We start from the raw sequence: 16,945 nt of genomic DNA on the forward strand, positions 1-16,945 counted from the left end.
GTCTCTGGCGGTCTCTTTGAAGTTTGAACAAGATGCTAAACGCATCTTGTTCCAGACCCTTTGAGTTTCTCAGAGATCTCCTGTCTCTGCAGGTCACACCTATTAGCCTTTGAAGCTCCCTGCTGCAGAAGACTTAATTGGCCCCTGTTGAGAAACCTTTTGTTCACACTAGACTGAGAAGGCCACGTCTATAAGGCCTTCAAGAGCATTATGCATAGTGTTAACTTGACCTAAACTCTGACTATGAGTCTTAAACACAGAAATACATCTTTCAGTAAACTTCTTTCTATATAAATGTAATCTGTTACATATAAACATGTCTAAATACAAAATTCCCATCACACATCATACGTCTCATCAAAGACAGCCTTGCAAGAGGTAACCGATTTTGTGTGTGTTTTTCTATTAGGCACCTCCTATTTCTCATTTATTTGTTAATCTCAAATATTCTCGGTGGAATTCAATCAGCAGATTTTTTAAAGCGTCCTCAAATTGGTTGCCCATATACGAAGTGTTTTTTGTTTCTGAAATGTAATAAATGACTTATATGCTACAAACAGTTCTCTCAAGTTTCTGATTGGTAAATATCACATACAACAAGCCAGAGTGCTTTTAAAAAGCATAAAATGTACAGCATACTAAAATTTACTCAACGTATTTATTAATGTAATTAGTGGCCATGTTTAAATTTCTGTCAAGAGTTTATTGTTTATATCGTTTCAGTAATTCTTTTATAACTGAGCTTTTATGTTTTTATACTTTCACTGTGTAACTATGTTTTGAGAAATGCTAGATAGATAAAGATGCTATTGTCATTAATTTGTGTTGATCAACAACTTCTATGTGACAAGCAAATAAGCCATTGTAGCCTCACATTTTTTGGGGAAAACCATAATCATATCATATAAATTACACCATATATTGATGAAAACATATCCATAATACACTCCATTTTTTACTGATACTTTCTTGTTTTATGTCGATATATGTCAAGATGTAAACGCCATGTGTTTTGCTATTATGACAAGTTTGTGGTCTTTTATGTATTATGTACGTTATTTTTAATGTGAAAAACTTTTAGTGCAAAGAATTGATGCGTTAACATCTTTTTCTTTTCTACATAGAAGAAGAGGCTTTTCTAATCATAGGTGAACACTAAACTAATCAAATCAAAATAGGTTTAGCTTTCAGAACTTTACAGTTAAGTATGCGGATCTTGGCCAGTAACACACAGAGGTTACAAAGAAAAGCTGCTGTGAGTCACATGAAGAATAAAAACACAATATATTCAATCTAAGAAATCAGAAAGAGCCTTTAGCGCCACCACGCGGGCATCATGGCCACATCGCGCGTTCACACTGCGCATGCTCCGCAGATGCACCCGCCCGGTCCGTATCAATCGATCAGAGAGAGGAAGATGGCGGTGGATGGAGGCAGCGCCGCAGGATCGATCGCCGAAAAACTCGATTGGGATCGCTGTTCATAACTGAGCCAAAGACCGTGAAACAGCGCCTGGTTGGAGGGTTCGAACCCGGAGCGAAGAGCGGAACACACGGAGGTGAGGCCCGAGTTAGTTTCTCTTAAAATGGCGTTTCACCTGAACCCAGGGCGAGCGGACTGAGCAAAACACAAGAGATGAACACAGGCCCGACTCCGCGCGCCGCCATCTTGTTCCTGCAATACATGCATGTCAAGGCACGCTAAATTAATCCCGGATAACAAAGCTGCAAGGATGGAGGAATTGTAATCGATGCATCGTCAATCTAATCTTTGAAAAGTTTTCGGGAAAAGAACTTCACAGTCTAAAAAAATCCGTAGGGCTGTTGTCTCGTCGCAAAAACGTCATGAACCCAGTTAAAGCTGAATGATCGAGTTATTCTGACTAATGTCACTCGTTGTTCATTTAGACAGAATAACGGTATCATGTCCCATCAGGTGCCGCACGTCTTCTTCATTTGGCCGCAGTTGTTTTTCCGATGCTTTCTAAGTTACAGTTTGGGGGTAAAATCCTCTCTTTCTCTCTCTGCTACATCCCGTTTGGGTCGTGTAGGAAAAGGAAACCTGATAATGTCTAAAACCACGAGTGTAAACAGCACAGACCAAACACCTGCAGGATAATTACAGATGAATAATAATGATCTGCCATATTCCACAGTTTATTAAAAGTTGTCATGGACAGTAGATCCACGTGCCAGTTTGAAAAGAGGATATTGAGAAATGCTTATCTGGCTGATCAATAGTTATCACAATAAGATTTTCATCAAAAACATACATATAATATAGATTGATATAATAACTTATGGCTTGTTGACACATCATTTATCAAGTGTTTGTCATTCTCTGCTCATGCAAACGATTTTAAAAACACTAAATTCACTCAGGAGCAAACTCTATTAAAAATAATATTAATACTATGAAATTTATTCTGATAATGATCCACCTCCACTTACTTTTATCTAGATATAATTTTTGGCCATGTCATCCAGTCCTACATAATGTTTAAAACAAGGTGATTTATTGCAGTTAAGTAATTATTTTTTGTTATCTAAACATTCAAAGTTATGGTTTGTGTCATTATTTTAATTCTATGTAAATGTATTAATGTCAGTGTTACAGGTGTGGCTTTTGATATCTACAGTTTTTTTCAGTTAACACTCACATCTCAAATCATGGAGCGATTAGTCTGGTCTGTCAGCTGAATCATTACAAGAATTGTACAGCTTCACTATGTTCCGGGGGAGTCATAATCATATCAATGGTGGGCAACACTGATTGATTGGTGTTGTTAAATAAAAGGCCAGTGAATGGGTTACTGGCCAAACTGTACTATAAAGTGCTTTGAGAGGTCATAAAGACTAGAAAAGGGCTGTATTAATACACACCATTTAGAGCATTTACAATGTCAGCTGGCGTATTAGCCATCTGAACCTCACCCATGTCCCACATTCTTACTTGTCATTGGTCCACAGAGAAGGTGCCTGGCCGCCAGCGCCATCCTCACTCTTCAGAGCGATGGAGTTCCCATGGCACAGCGGAAAGGTCCTGGAGCAGCTGAACCGGCAGCGCAAGCAGGGCCTGCTGTGTGACTGCACCTTCGTTGTGGACGGGGTGGACTTCAAGGCCCACAAAGCTGTGCTGGCAGCCTGCAGCATCTATTTCCGCACCCTCTTCCTGGACCAGAAGGATGTGGTGCATCTGGACATCAGCAATGCAGCAGGTAGGTTCAACCTGGCTGTGGGCTCTCACATGTCTTCAGAATTCTGTTTTATGTATCTCATTTGTTTTGTCTTTTCCAGTGCTTTGATTTTGCACACCATCAACAGCAGTGTTTCTCAACTGGTCTGGCTTCGGGACCCACCTTCACCCCTTAATGACAAGCCTCGACCCAATTCGAGGAACATTTTCAACTTCTCAAATTTATTTGATAAAAGATGGTGCAGTTTGAACCTGAGATAGTACAGCATATCACAGTATGCCAAGCCAACACAAAAAAAAATCATGATAAACCAAAACAACCAGCAGGTGGTGATGCTAGAGAGGGAAATATTCTCTTTTTCACTCAATTAGCTGCATTTGAATTAAAAACCAAAAAGTGCATCTCAAGGACACAAGGTAATACAACATACATAACAATTCAGTAACTTCAGCCTTTTTTAACAGAATCAACAGGGCCTTCATGCACAAACATGAAATAAAAAAGTCGAACTACTGAGAAGTGGTTTCAAAAAGACCCAAATTATGTAGCTTTAGCTGAGAATACTCACTCACTGAATCTATAACAACCATACTGTTAAGGAGTGTAAATAGACGGCACTCCGCTGCATAAAATCCCCTTCAAAATAAAAGCACAGGAGGCAAAGGCCCGCGACCCACCAGTTGAGAATCACTGATCTGCAGTACCTTGCTTAGATAACAGTAAATGTACCTCATCATCTCTACTGTCTATTCAGTAGACCTATTGTATTCCTCCTTATCGTTGCAGGTTTGGGTCATGTCCTGGAGTTTATGTACACAGCCAAGCTGAGTTTAAGTTCGCAGAATGTCGAAGACGTGCTGGCCGTTGCTAACTTTTTACAAATGCAAGAGATTGTAAACGCCTGCTCTGCGTACCAGTCGATGGCAAATCCAGTTCCTTCCCTCATAACACTGGATTTCACTGTGGGTGAGTTCAGTGTTCATGTTGCTCTTTTAGTCATTTCAATGCAGTGAATACTCAGAATAATTACTTTTAAATTTTTTTTTTTATATTTAAGTAGCTGTGTGTAAAATGTATTGATATCTAGTGGTGAAGTTGCATGTGGCAGCTGAACACCCCTCATCCTCCCCTTCCTAACATGAGAGGGAACCTGTAGTAACCTTCAATCTTTATAAAAACATGGCGGCCTCCATAGAGATGACTCTCTCCCCCCCGATGTACAAAAAAAGTATTTCAATATAAATTACCCATTCCAGGGTAAATAAAACAACTATTTGTACAATTTAGATAAAACACACTCATTAAAACTTCACTAGGATTGTTTTACATTAAATTTCTGTCAATAGATCCCTTTCACCTAAATCTTACACACTGGACCTATAATACAAAAACCCTCTTCACAGTTTTTGTGCCTGTACCAACAGTTGTATCAGAATCAGAAGTATTTTATTGCCAAGTACGTTCACACATACAAGGAATTTGCTCTGGTAATTGGTGCAAACAATGAACATAGAACATAAAGACGCAATAAATACAGCATGCATGTTGTCCTCAACTTAATAATCTGTGCCCTCAATTTGCCCTCATGTGGTGAACCAGGGAAATATTTACATACTTGTGTTGAAAGGAATAATTCGATAACCTAACACGTTGAACCATAACTTTATTTTCAAGTTATCCCATGTTTGTAATACTACAGAGAAGTGTTTCCATTCTTTCCATGGTTGGTTGCAGTCATTACAAATGCTGTATTCACCTTTACTGTAAAGAAGTGAGATAAATCACTCTGATATAATGATTATGATACTGTTTTATGAAAGTTTTGGGCCAAATTGATCAGTGTGAAACTGCTTAGTGGTTATATCAGCTCATGTGAAGATATCAACCTAATCTGATTCAGATTCAACATTTTCATGTCTGAAAGTTCATTTTATTCTGTGTAGTTCATGTCTGAAAACGTCTTTAAATTTTACATTGTAATCCATGTATGAAAATATGGAGTCTGACATAAGCCACTTTCTTCTTTTGTTCTTGAATAAACCAGATGAAAAAACAGGTCAAAGCGAGCTGAGACTGGCGCAGGAGAGTGACATGACAGAAGTGGCAGCACAAGCAGAGGAGAGTGATTCTGGCATTATCACAGAAGATAAAGAACCCACGCAAAATGCGGACAATTTAAAGGAAGATACTGCTACAGAAACTCAACAGACTGCTTCTCAGCCCAGTCCTGCAGCACAAACACCCAAAACCGAGCCCCCTTCTGGTGAAGAGAACATAGAAAGCACTGCACAAGATGCACCTGAATTTCAGGATGACCCCTGTGACACTAATTATGAACCCGGTAAGTATCTGCAGAAAGTCCATTGGGCATGTGTGCTTGCATCTAATCAAAATAAATTGTGTTCGAGGCCCACATGATGCTTTGTAGTGTCTGTAACAAGCTTTGCTCATTTTATACACATTAACTCAGAATTATTTCTCTGCATTTACAGGATTACAGGTCAAATCTGAAGGCAGCTCATCTTACTCGAGCTCTCGAGGGAGAAGAATCAGAAAACCTCTGCGTCGGAACTTCCCAGCTGGTGAGCACACGATGGCTCCTCTGTCGACAAGACTTTAAACAGCTTATGAAATGCGTTGAGTACCATCATACAGAAGGAGTCAGGATTTCATCAGGAGTGATTCATTTTTCATGAGTCAGATTGATTAGAATTAATATGATTATTGCTTTGTTTTCTTATCTTTTTTTTTTTTTAGTTCAACATTCAATTACAGGATCTCTGTAAAATGTTAATTGTTTTAGAAGCAGCTTTCTGAAAGGGTGTTGGATTTTCATAGCTGTAAAAATTTCTATTCAAGATTCTAGACAGTGTGTTAGTTACATGTGTCCCTATTTCCCCCCTCATAGAGAGTGACTCAGAGGGCGAAGGCACGTCAGACACAAAACCTGAGTCAAAGGAGGCGGAGCCGACCGAGTTGACTGAAGGAGAAGAGGATGAGTTTGGGGAGACCGGTGATGGGGAAGTTGATGATGAAGATGGGGATGGAGAGGAAGATGGCGAGGTCAGCCCGCAGGAGGAAGGAGTCGACTCCGGCAGCGAGATGGAGGGGAGACAAACTCTGTCAGCGTCAATGAGCAACCGGTCCGAGTCCAAGCCTTACAGCTCTGTGACACACAAATGTGAGGTAAGCTTGACGGGTTTGTCATCATGACTTTGAGGTTTGAATAAGGTTTGAGGTACATCCAGCTGACGCAGCGTATTCGGCAATGTTTGCGCTAATGATTCTGTACCTATTTTTGCATATAAATCAGCTCACTCCCAGTGGCATATTTTCTCTGCTGCAGGACTGTGGGAAGAAATTCACCCACACTGGTAACTTCAAGAGACACATGCGTATTCACACAGGAGAGAAGCCGTTCAGCTGTCGGGACTGCAACAAGGCTTTCTCGGACCCAGCAGCCTGTAAAGCCCACGAGAAAACACACAGGTGAATCACTTCTTTTATTCAGACATGTGTAGTTCACGCGTCATCTTTCCCATCACACCTGCCTACTGAGCTCTTTCAGGCTCGAGTACTAAATTGAGTTGTTGTCTCCTAGCCCCCTGAAGCCGTACTGCTGCTCTATTTGCGGAAAGAGCTACCGTCAGATCAGCCTGCTCAATTTGCACCGCAAGCGCCACACAGGTGAAGCACGCTACAGCTGCGACGTCTGCGGGAAGCTCTTCACCACGTCTGGCAACCTGAAGCGGCACCAGCTGGTGCACAGCGGTGAGAAGCCCTATCACTGCGACTTCTGTGAGAAGGCCTTTTCTGACCCCACCGCCAAGATGAGACATCTAGAGACGCACAATACAGGAAAGGGCAACAAGTGTCCGCACTGTGAAAAACGCTTTAACCAGGTAACAGCTTGTATGTGAATTTTTTTTCCTGTGGAAATATAGCTCCCACAGTTACACCTCCCTTCATTAAAACACAACTTTGCCTTTCAGTAAGGTGTTTTGATAACTTAAATTCTAATTTGTTAGTCCCATAGGCATTAAGTTTCCACATTTGTGTTTCAATCTGTTTTAAGTCTGATTGTCATATGTTCTCTTTAGGTGGGAAATCTTAAGGCTCACTTAAAGATCCACATTACAGATGGACCTCTTAAATGCAAAGAATGTGGCAAACAGTTTACAACTTCAGGTAAGAAGACAGTAAGAGTTATTTGTTTTCTCGATCAATAGAAACTCCACCACAAAGAAGTACTAGTGGCTAAATATTAAAAAGGAGATGCTATATTTTGTTAGTTTCTACTTTTTTCTTTGTTTCAGCTGGTATAAAAATAAAAAAGAATAGCTCTGAGAAGAGCCCATACCTCCACCATGGCCCAACATTGCCCTTAAAGGGATAGTTCATCCAGGAATGAAAATGAACTCATTATCTACTCACCACAACGAAATTCATGAGAATGTAAAAATCCATTTCACAATGTTAAAGAAAATACAAAGGAAATTCTGTATCCCTCCTGTTTATCCAGATTCACACCAAAATGAAAGCTTTTCTAACCAGTATTGTCGAAAGACACAGAGCTACAGAGACTACAACGAGCTTCTGTGTCCTCGGATTCTGACACGTAGCACACTCACCTCTCACAAGCTGAACTGCACTGTAAATTAAATGATTTACCATTTTCACAGAATAGCATTAAGGAAACGGTGGCATGCATTAGTCCGACTTTACTTTTATTTATTTTTATTTTATTGTATTGAGCCTTTTCGGCTGTTTTCATAATGGCAGTTGACTTGTGTGGCTGTCTCTTTGCTTTGAGTCATTCGGTCTAACCTTTGTGTGATGGTTTCTGCTGTGTAGGGAATCTGAAGAGACACCTGCGGGTTCACAGTGGGGAGAAACCTTATACCTGTATGCACTGTATGAGAGCGTTCAGTGATCCTGGAGCTCTGCAACGGCATGAACGCATCCACACAGGTATTCCCGTCAAAATGAAACAACATGCTCTATTCAAATTGTTCATAGCGGAAATGCACAGTTATGTTGATTTCTACAATCCCCCTGAGTGAGACAGTAATTCATGTGTTACAGGAGAGAAGCCCTGCGTCTGTGTTGTCTGTGGCAAAGCCTTCACCCAGGCCAGCTCCCTTATCGCTCATGTCCGCCAGCACACGGGAGAGAAGCCTTATGTGTGTGATCGCTGCGGCAAAAGGTCAGTGGCGTGACTGACTCAATTGTACTTTACACTTCTTTGTATGCAGGTTTTTTTGATGCCTGCTAAAAAGGAGATTCGCTCCATTTCCATTGCCAGTAGCAGAGTTTACCTCTCAGTTTTTTTCCCCTGGTGTGTCATGTTCAACGTCGCAAATACACTGAAAACCGAGGGGCACTCTTACCCTGCCCATTAGTCAAATTAGTGCGTTCACCCAGGTGTGATTGCCGTTCGGATCTACTGCAGAGTCATTGACCTGCAGTAAATGTCGATTGAATCCGTTCCCATTCCAGACAAAAGCCAGATGTCATTGGATGTTTTTGGATGTGTTTTTTGACCAGCGGAAAAGCGGCATTACGTAAAGTTATCCATCGATATGACTGGAAACATTAGGTATTGATTTTATCTGCACAGGGACCATAGATCGCATGTATCTGTATGGTCTCCAAGGTCCAAATTTTTTTAAATGACATGTTTTGTTCAGTCTTGCATCAAAAGTTTACTGATATTAAATCATGATCAAATTGTTACTGTGAACTCTTTAAATACAATTTGAATACAGGAAGCTAGATGAGCAATGTATCTTATGTTTCTCTCTACCCAGGTTTGTGCAGTCCAGTCAACTGGCCAATCACATTCGCCATCATGACAACGTTCGGCCACACAAATGTCAGATGTGCAACAAGGCATTTGTCAATGTGGGAGACCTGTCGAAGCATATCATCATACACACAGGTAAGGACAAAATATTTGCCAAATTAGTATGTTGCATCAGGGAGGAGCACTCAAGAAACTTCTCACTCCTTTACTGCCGCTCCACACCAGTTGAGTGTTTTGTTTTTCTGTCCGGCTTTCTAAGGGGAGAAACCTTTCCTGTGTGACAAATGCGGCAGAGGTTTTAATCGGGTGGACAATCTGCGCTCTCATGTCAGGACCGTCCACCAAGGCAAGGCCGGCATGAAGCGACTGATCGTAGCCACGGGCGGCACAGAGGAGGTGTCTGATGGGTGCACCGGTGCAGCTAACTCTGACAGCGAGATCAACATAGTGACTGTTACCACAGATGAAATGGTCACCCTGGAGGGAAGCGCTGTGGCTCAGCTGACAGGTCAGACAGCATCCTCAAGACTGACTCCATTGATTTTCAGGGAAATGTGTATATGCTGGAGAGGACCTGACAAGTGCTGCAGATAGCACTCTGCAGGTGATAAGAGAAGCATGAATGGGTTTATGCTGTGACAAGTGTTTGTTTACCTTGTGTCCCTTGTCTGTTTACAGTTGTTCCAGTGGCTGCTTCAGTGTCTGCAGATGAGACAGAGGCTTTGAAAGCTGAAATCACCAAGGCAGTAGAGAAAGTGCAAGAAGCAGGTAAAATCTAAAAGTGCTTTTGATATCAACTCAAACATACGGATTCTCCTAAAAAATATATATTTTGAGTTACATATGTGGGATTTGGCCATGTACACATCCCATTGATTCTTAAATGTAGTTTGGAGTTGTTATTAACACATATTATATGAACAACTTGATAACAAATATTTTATGCACATATGCATGTAATGGACAAATGACACAATTTATCAGTCACTGCCAGAGCTCTCACTGAATCGAATGCAAACAAATGCTTCAAGAGACTTTAACTAATTAACTTACCTTCTTGTATGATAACATTCAAATAAGTTAGTAATTCTCAAATTTAAATGAATCAACTAAAAATGGCAGAGTGTAGTGCCAAATCCAACCACATTTGAACTTTATGGACTTTATGGACTTATGGAAAAAATATGGGGAAGTTGGTGTGATGACATGTAACACATTTAGATTTAGATATTATACAGCACGGGGAATATGAATGGCTTACTTTTTTTTGTCAACTCTTCATCTGTTCCCAGATCCCAACACACAGATCTTATACGCTTGTGATTCCTGTGGTGATAAATTCTTGGACGCGAGCTCCCTTGCCCAGCACGTACGCATACACACAGCTCAGGCCTTGGTCATGTTTCAGGCAGACTCAGACTTTTACCAGTACACCGCAACCACCTCCGCTGAGGGGGAAACGGCTACAACATGGCAACCCACAACAGAGCAAGTTATCCAGGAAGGGGAAAACTGATCTACCATGCCAGTGACTGAGAGGAGGACAGAAAGATGGTGGTCGAGACACGACAACTAGAAGAAGGGTCAGGAACGGTGACTAAAACCCACACTGAGCTCCACACGGTGAAAAGAGTTTACTGGATCAGATTTGTGAAAAGATGTGTTAAATATTGTTTATAGCAGAAATCTAATTTATACAGGAGGAGGAAGCACAGTAAATGAAGGGAGTTTATGAGGCCCAAGAATTTCCTAATAAGGTAAACTTAATGTAAACTGGATAAGATTTATGGTCATAAGTCATGATGTTTGCAGTCCCAATTCCAACACACCAGATGAAATTCAGTGATTTTGTAAATCATTTTGAGAATTCTGTTAGAGAAGTTTATACGATGTATAATTTGTTTATTTCTAGAATGAAATGCAGGATTGGGCATTTGTTATTTCCATTAAACATTTAGATCACAATAATTCCAAATATGACTTAAACACCTCTGTTTTATTTTTTCATTTCACTTAGGTGAAATATGTACATTTTCCCTAAACAGTCACACTATTTTATTGCTTTTAGTTGAAATATTTTCATGGAAAGCTCATTATACAAATGATATTTAGATGGACATGTAGGGTAACAAAGATTTAGATCGGAGGGGTGATTTATTCATGTTCTGGCAAACACTGTAAATGCTGTTGATGTGTAATATTTATAGATTTGCTACGTGTCCTTTATAAGTCTTATGACCCCTAAATGAAGATTGAAATAAATATTTGTGTTGATGAGAAACAGGTCAATTCTCAGTTTTACCATAACTGTAAGACAGCTTTTTTTTATTGTTGCAGTAAGATGATCTCACTGGTTTGAAGATAGTTCGGTGTCATTTTGTTGTCTGTTTACATTAACGCCTACAAGATACTTGGTAATAACCAATGGTCATCATTGGATCAATAAAGAACCATCGCAGTCTGACCAGCCTTGTGTTTGCACTTTGATTTTCCTTTAAATCATACTGATACTAATATTTGATTTAAAAATGTATGGGGAAATTAGGCACTTTTGATAAGCATAAGATAATAACTTGTTCACATTAATTATATTTAAATTGTTTTCGTTAAGATAAAGAATGCACAAACTTGTATGAACATTTTAAACAATGTAGGGACTTTAACCTAACTCATGTTATTTAGAAAATACCGATCTGGTTTGTGATTATTCAATAAATATGTAGAATTTGGGACATTTCCGCGATTGTCACTCTCCATAAAAAAACTTCCATCCCATTGGCTGAGGGACAAACCCATGATGACGCGTTCCTCTCTGTGATTGGCTGGATCCCGGGGTCAAAGTTAACTCCGCTGCTAACGCTGACGTCCACTTCTGCGGGAAAATGGCGTCGTTGACAGGAGCCGTGCAGACGAACCTCCCCGGTTCTGTATCACCGTCCAAGAAGCGAGCCGCTGCGATGACCCAGCGGAGGGTGAGCCGGTCGGTCAGCAGCGTCCTGATCGTCCTGTCGCTGGCCGCCATGTTGCATGGTGCTGCGGCCGACGGGAAGACGCTGGTGCTGCTGGACAACTTCAACATCAGAGACACCCATTCAATGTTCTTCCGCAGTCTGGCAGGTGTGGACACGACTAATGCTTCTTTTTAATCGATTCCTCTGCTCCTCTCACCGATCACACTTCAGCCTTTCGTTGCAGACGGTTCTCTGCAGGGAATCTGAAGCCTTAGCGACGTGAAGATCTAGACTTGCACATCAGGGATGCTAACCTTAGCTTAGCCATAGCATGTTCGCTCTGCCTCACCAAACTCCATCCAGTTATTTAACAATTTAACATGTTTCTAACTAATTAATGATACGTGTCGTGCTTCGTATGGTTAACTAATACTACACTGAATCTATACGGGGCCAGTCTTCATTACGGCTCACGTCTGGCACATGAAATAGTCAATACGTGACTATTATTACGATTTAGCCGGGATTGTTCACTAAAGCTTCAGTGGTTTCAAAGTGATTCGATGATACCTCAGAACAACTTCAAATAAATCCACACAAGGTTATGAATAGGACTTTTAAAATGTTGTATTACATACGTATGATTCACTTACCAATGCAATGTTAAGCTATTTGGCCAGTTTTGTTATCTGTATGCTGTGTTTATAATGTACCTCTCATTTTTAGATCGTGGCTTTGACCTCACAATCAAGACGGCCGATGACCCCTCCCTGTCTCTGATCAAATATGGCCAGTTCCTGTACGACCATTTAGTCATCTTCGCACCATCAGTTGAGGGTAAATGTGACACTTATTCATCATCATGTTGTCACATGAAAGGCACCTTTACACTGTTGAATCAATTTGCATAATGTATTTTTGTTGTCATCTGCAGACTTTGGAGGAAATATAAACGTGGAGACTATTACAGCCTTCATCGATGGTGGAGGAAACGTCCTGGTTGCTGCCAATTCAGATATTGGTCAGTGGGTTTCTAACAGCATTTGCTCCAATTTTATATAATTTAAAACATTGGAATATTGTCATGTATTCACAATTTTATCCTGATACACAGGTGACCCTCTGAGGGAGCTGGGCAGTGAGTGTGGCATTGAGTTTGATGAGGAGAAAACTGCTGTCATTGACCATCACAACTATGATGCGTCTGATCCTGGAGAGGTAATCAGAATTTTGTTTAAGACAACAGGGCTATTCATTCAGTTTTACACATTTGTTGTTAATATCTGACATTGAACATTGTTATTTACAAGTGATCCCTCTTTTCTCCAGCACACCCTGATTGTAGCTAGCCCCGACAACCTGCTGAAAGCTCCCACTATTGTTGGCGAACCCACTGGCAAACCTGTTTTGTTCAAGGGTGTTGGGTAAGCACGACTTCCTGCAATTGACACCGCTGATATGCAAAATAGCTGTAGTACAAACTGACACTCACTGTTGTTTATCTTTACATGTCTTAGATGTTTACCCTGTTACCTAATAAAATGCTAGATTTGTACTTTTAGCAGCACCTCCCTAGGTTTGACTATTGCAACGACTTTTGACAGAAGACACATAAATAGATTTTTCATTTGTTTAGTCATCTGATAAGATCATTGTAGTACTCTCAATACAAACTATGTGCACATTTTCTAACCCTCTCACCTTCCATTCATCCAGCATGGTGGCAGACCCAGAGAACCCTCTTGTCCTGGACATCCTGACTGGCTCCTCCACCGCTTACTCCTTTTTCCCTGACAGACCAATCTCTCAGGTAACATGCCTTACATATCATCATAATGCCAGATTATGAATTCAAAAGAGGTTTAATGCTGTGGTGATCCGCCTTTGTCCTGAGTTTGAATAGTAGCACCTTATTTGCTGAAACTCTTATCATCACTTAATGAGATAAGGACTTGGGGCTTTCACTACTGGAGGCCTGAATGGATATTCCAATTAATTTCCGTCATTTGTACCTTTGGAAATGCGATAAGCATGTAGGTGGAATATCAGAAGCTGACGATAAAAATGAACTACTGAAGGTTACCATTCATTCATTTTCCCTCCTCTAGTATCCCCATGCTGTCGGCAAGAACACCCTGCTGATCGCTGGCCTTCAGGCCAGAAACAATGCCAGAGTGGTTTTCAGCGGCTCTCTGGACTTCTTTAGCGATGCATTCTTTAACTCTGCTGTGCAGAAAGCCACGCCTGGCTCCGAGAGGTAGGCCTCACTGTTCTTCACATTCCTGTTTGACACGATTACAGCTTCTAGTCCCTAACTCAAAACTATCATCAGTGACTTCCTGCTGACTTTCAGTCTAATTGTCAGTTGATGTGTCTCGCCAGGTAAACAGGTGTTGTGTCATAAGTTGTTCTTCCTCAGTCTTAAGATGGTTTTGTTCAATGTCTTATCAGACCATTAATGTTGCTCTGATCCTCCACTTGTGTGCATTGTAAGACAGTATTTTCTAATGAGGGTTTTCTTTAAATTCAGGCAAATTTAGTTTTTGGAATGGTTTGTTATTATATTTTAAAACATTTGTCGTTAACCTGTAATATGTGTGACAGTATTGACAGTTGCTTATTCTTTCATGTAGTATTGGTTGATTTGTATTGACTGCTGATGTATTTTGCAGATCAGTATTTTGAAATTTACACCTAGGCATGTTTGAAACCTCTCAAATATAACCAAGGAAGTAAAGAGTGGAAAATAGATTGTTTTATCTTCTCACTGAAAAAAAGGAGAACATTGATCATTTGATAAAAATTCAGAATAGTACAGATTTCATGCTACTGTGGTTGAAGCCCTCCTCTCCTTGTTGTTGTCCTTGTTAGGTATGAGCAAACAGGGAACATGGAGCTGGCTGAGGCTCTGTCCCGTTGGGTGTTTAAGGAGGCCGGTGTACTCAGGGTGGGAGCTGTTACCCATCATACAGTGGGAGAGATCAGTCCCCCTGCAGCGTACACCATCATTGACCTTGTGGTGAGTTTATATCGTCAGTGATATTTTTGCACAGTCCTCATTCTGGAGGCTTATTATAGCCGGAGTAAGGAGGTGTATATTTGTACTTTATACCTAAATCATTGTAAACCCTTCCCATGCAGGAGTACAGCATCGTGGTTGAGATGTTGACCGAGGGCCGCTGGGTTCCCTTTGACGGAGAGGACATTCAGCTCGAGTTTGTGAGGATCGATCCCTTCGTCAGGACTTACCTCAAGAAAAATGGTATTTTAGCTCACAGAACCCACTGAGCTTAGTATGAAATCTTTACAACCAAAATGTATTTCCTAGGATCTGAGTTTCAAACATCTTCACTGTCATTATTTGTATCCATTAAATACTGTGTTGCTTTTTGCTAGGTGGTAAATACACCATCCAGTTCACGTTGCCTGATGTATATGGAGTCTTCCAGTTCAAGGTGGACTACAACCGACTGGGATACACACACCTCTACTCCTCCACCCAGGCAAGTTAATCAGACAGTCCACTTCACCTGAACATACACAAAACAACAGTATGGTTACTCATGGGAAATCTCCTTGCATGTAAATAGACAAATTAATTGCTTATTTTAAATTTGTTGATTAAATGGACATTTTGAATGGGAAAAGGTATTGATGGCAAATAAAACGACCAGTCGTACAATCTTCTAAAATCTGGGTGTGTTATCTGAAAGGGTTCCTTGTTGATGGTACATCCATGCTCAAATGTATGTTTTGGCTAACTTCTACATTTGATTCTTTACGACAGGTATCAGTGCGTCCACTGCAGCACACTCAGTACGAGCGCTTCATCCCCTCAGCCTTCCCATACTACGCCAGCGTCTTCTCCATGATGATTGGCCTCTTCGTCTTCAGCATAGTCTTCCTGCACATGAAAGAGAAGGAGAAATCAGACTAATGCAGAGAAACCATGGGGGAAGGGGAAAAAACGAGATTACATATTTGAACATGTGGTGTGAAGAATTGAAATTGAATGTCTTGGTGGCTTGAATCCTCACACAGGGACTTGGACTGCAGTCCTTTGTTAAAAATACAGTTTCTGTTCACTTGTTGGAGCTCTCTCCTAGAGGCAAAAGGGGATCCTTTTTTCTATTTTTTTTTTTTTTTTCTTTCTGCTTTGACCCATTATATGTTCAGAAGTCAGTCAGTGTTTGAATAAAGTTGCTTTACATTAGGATTAGCTCCAAAGTAGAGCACTTGCCTCAGAACAGAAGTCCATATTAAAATTTGACCAACATTTTCTCAGACAGGAAATATTATTGTGGTAACTACATGCACTGAATATGCCCACTTTTTTTTTTTTGATATGACTTTTTATGTGTTTCCAAAAAATGCTGGAGTCATCTTAATAAAATGCTGACATTCCACTCAGTAGAAACCCCTGCCTTTTCTATGACTCTGTATAATTGTGTTATTTTCCCAATGAGCTCTTGACTTAAAAGTTTATATAGTTTTGATATTGCCAGGGTTTGCATAATGTTTATAGTGATATGCTGCAATGGGAACTGGATCGTTGGTACATAGACTATCTACCCCATAATTAATTTCAAAATACACTTAGATCTACATATTCTTTGTGAAAAAGGTACAGTTTATACAGGGTGAGTTAATTTATTCCACTTGCTACTTCTGAGAAGCTACCAGTCAAATTTATAAATTAATCCACTTTACTGTGTCGTGTCGTACTGAAGTAGATTAGCGTGAACTCATTCCAAAAATCTCAAGTTTCAACTTTTATTTGTCACATGTAAGAAAACACATGGTCAACGGTACAGTAAAAGTGTTGGAAGAGAAAGCTCAGCAATGCAATTAGAGCAAAGTCAGGGAATATAAAGTGATAAAAATAAGATCTTTTATATAAAGGAGACGAATAAATAAAAAACAAATGCAATACTAAATACATTAGAGCATGCAAGTGTAAAACCTAAGTTACAAGTGTATACTGTGTAAGTC

General features: G+C 40.4%; 2 protein-coding genes across 2 annotated transcripts; both read left to right on the plus strand.

The window, feature by feature from the left end:
- Nucleotides 1–1,417: 1,417 nt before the first annotated feature.
- Nucleotides 1,418–11,466, plus strand: zbtb17 (zinc finger and BTB domain containing 17). Its single transcript, XM_061074489.1, has 15 exons — nt 1,418–1,558; nt 2,970–3,217; nt 3,983–4,162; nt 5,241–5,537; nt 5,689–5,778; nt 6,105–6,382; nt 6,543–6,685; nt 6,798–7,098; nt 7,297–7,384; nt 8,051–8,167; nt 8,282–8,402; nt 9,007–9,137; nt 9,262–9,510; nt 9,681–9,770; nt 10,295–11,466. Exons 2-15 carry the CDS (start codon nt 3,013–3,015, stop codon nt 10,516–10,518), a joined length of 2,514 nt encoding a protein of 837 aa, XP_060930472.1. The 5' UTR covers nt 1,418–1,558; nt 2,970–3,012; the 3' UTR covers nt 10,519–11,466.
- Nucleotides 11,467–11,865: 399 nt separating this feature from the next.
- On the plus strand, nt 11,866–16,370 carry ddost (dolichyl-diphosphooligosaccharide--protein glycosyltransferase subunit (non-catalytic)). The gene is made up of 11 exons (XM_061074229.1): nt 11,866–12,119; nt 12,680–12,790; nt 12,888–12,974; nt 13,068–13,171; nt 13,283–13,377; nt 13,670–13,763; nt 14,062–14,210; nt 14,825–14,972; nt 15,095–15,215; nt 15,350–15,456; nt 15,741–16,370. Exons 1-11 carry the CDS (start codon nt 11,885–11,887, stop codon nt 15,888–15,890), a joined length of 1,401 nt encoding a protein of 466 aa, XP_060930212.1. The 5' UTR covers nt 11,866–11,884; the 3' UTR covers nt 15,891–16,370.
- The last annotated feature ends 575 nt before the right edge of the window (nt 16,371–16,945 follow it).

Source organism: Limanda limanda, chromosome 7 (genome assembly GCF_963576545.1).
Source record: "Limanda limanda chromosome 7, fLimLim1.1, whole genome shotgun sequence".
In the NCBI taxonomy this organism is placed as follows: Eukaryota; Metazoa; Chordata; class Actinopteri; order Pleuronectiformes; family Pleuronectidae; genus Limanda; species Limanda limanda.

Bases quoted from the DNA above. Each gene is read 5' to 3' on its own strand.
- zbtb17 (XM_061074489.1), top strand. From the start codon at position 3,013: ATGGAGTTCCCATGGCACAGCGGAAAGGTCCTGGAGCAGCTGAACCGG. The intron at 5,779-6,104 runs GTGAGCACACGA...CCCCCCTCATAG, and splicing joins GCGTCGGAACTTCCCAGCTG to AGAGTGACTCAGAGGGCGAA. The intron at 7,385-8,050 runs GTAAGAAGACAG...TCTGCTGTGTAG, and splicing joins CAAACAGTTTACAACTTCAG to GGAATCTGAAGAGACACCTG.
- ddost (XM_061074229.1), top strand. From the start codon at position 11,885: ATGGCGTCGTTGACAGGAGCCGTGCAGACGAACCTCCCCGGTTCTGTA. The intron at 13,172-13,282 runs GTAATCAGAATT...TCTTTTCTCCAG, and splicing joins ATGCGTCTGATCCTGGAGAG to CACACCCTGATTGTAGCTAG. The intron at 14,211-14,824 runs GTAGGCCTCACT...TGTCCTTGTTAG, and splicing joins GCCACGCCTGGCTCCGAGAG to GTATGAGCAAACAGGGAACA.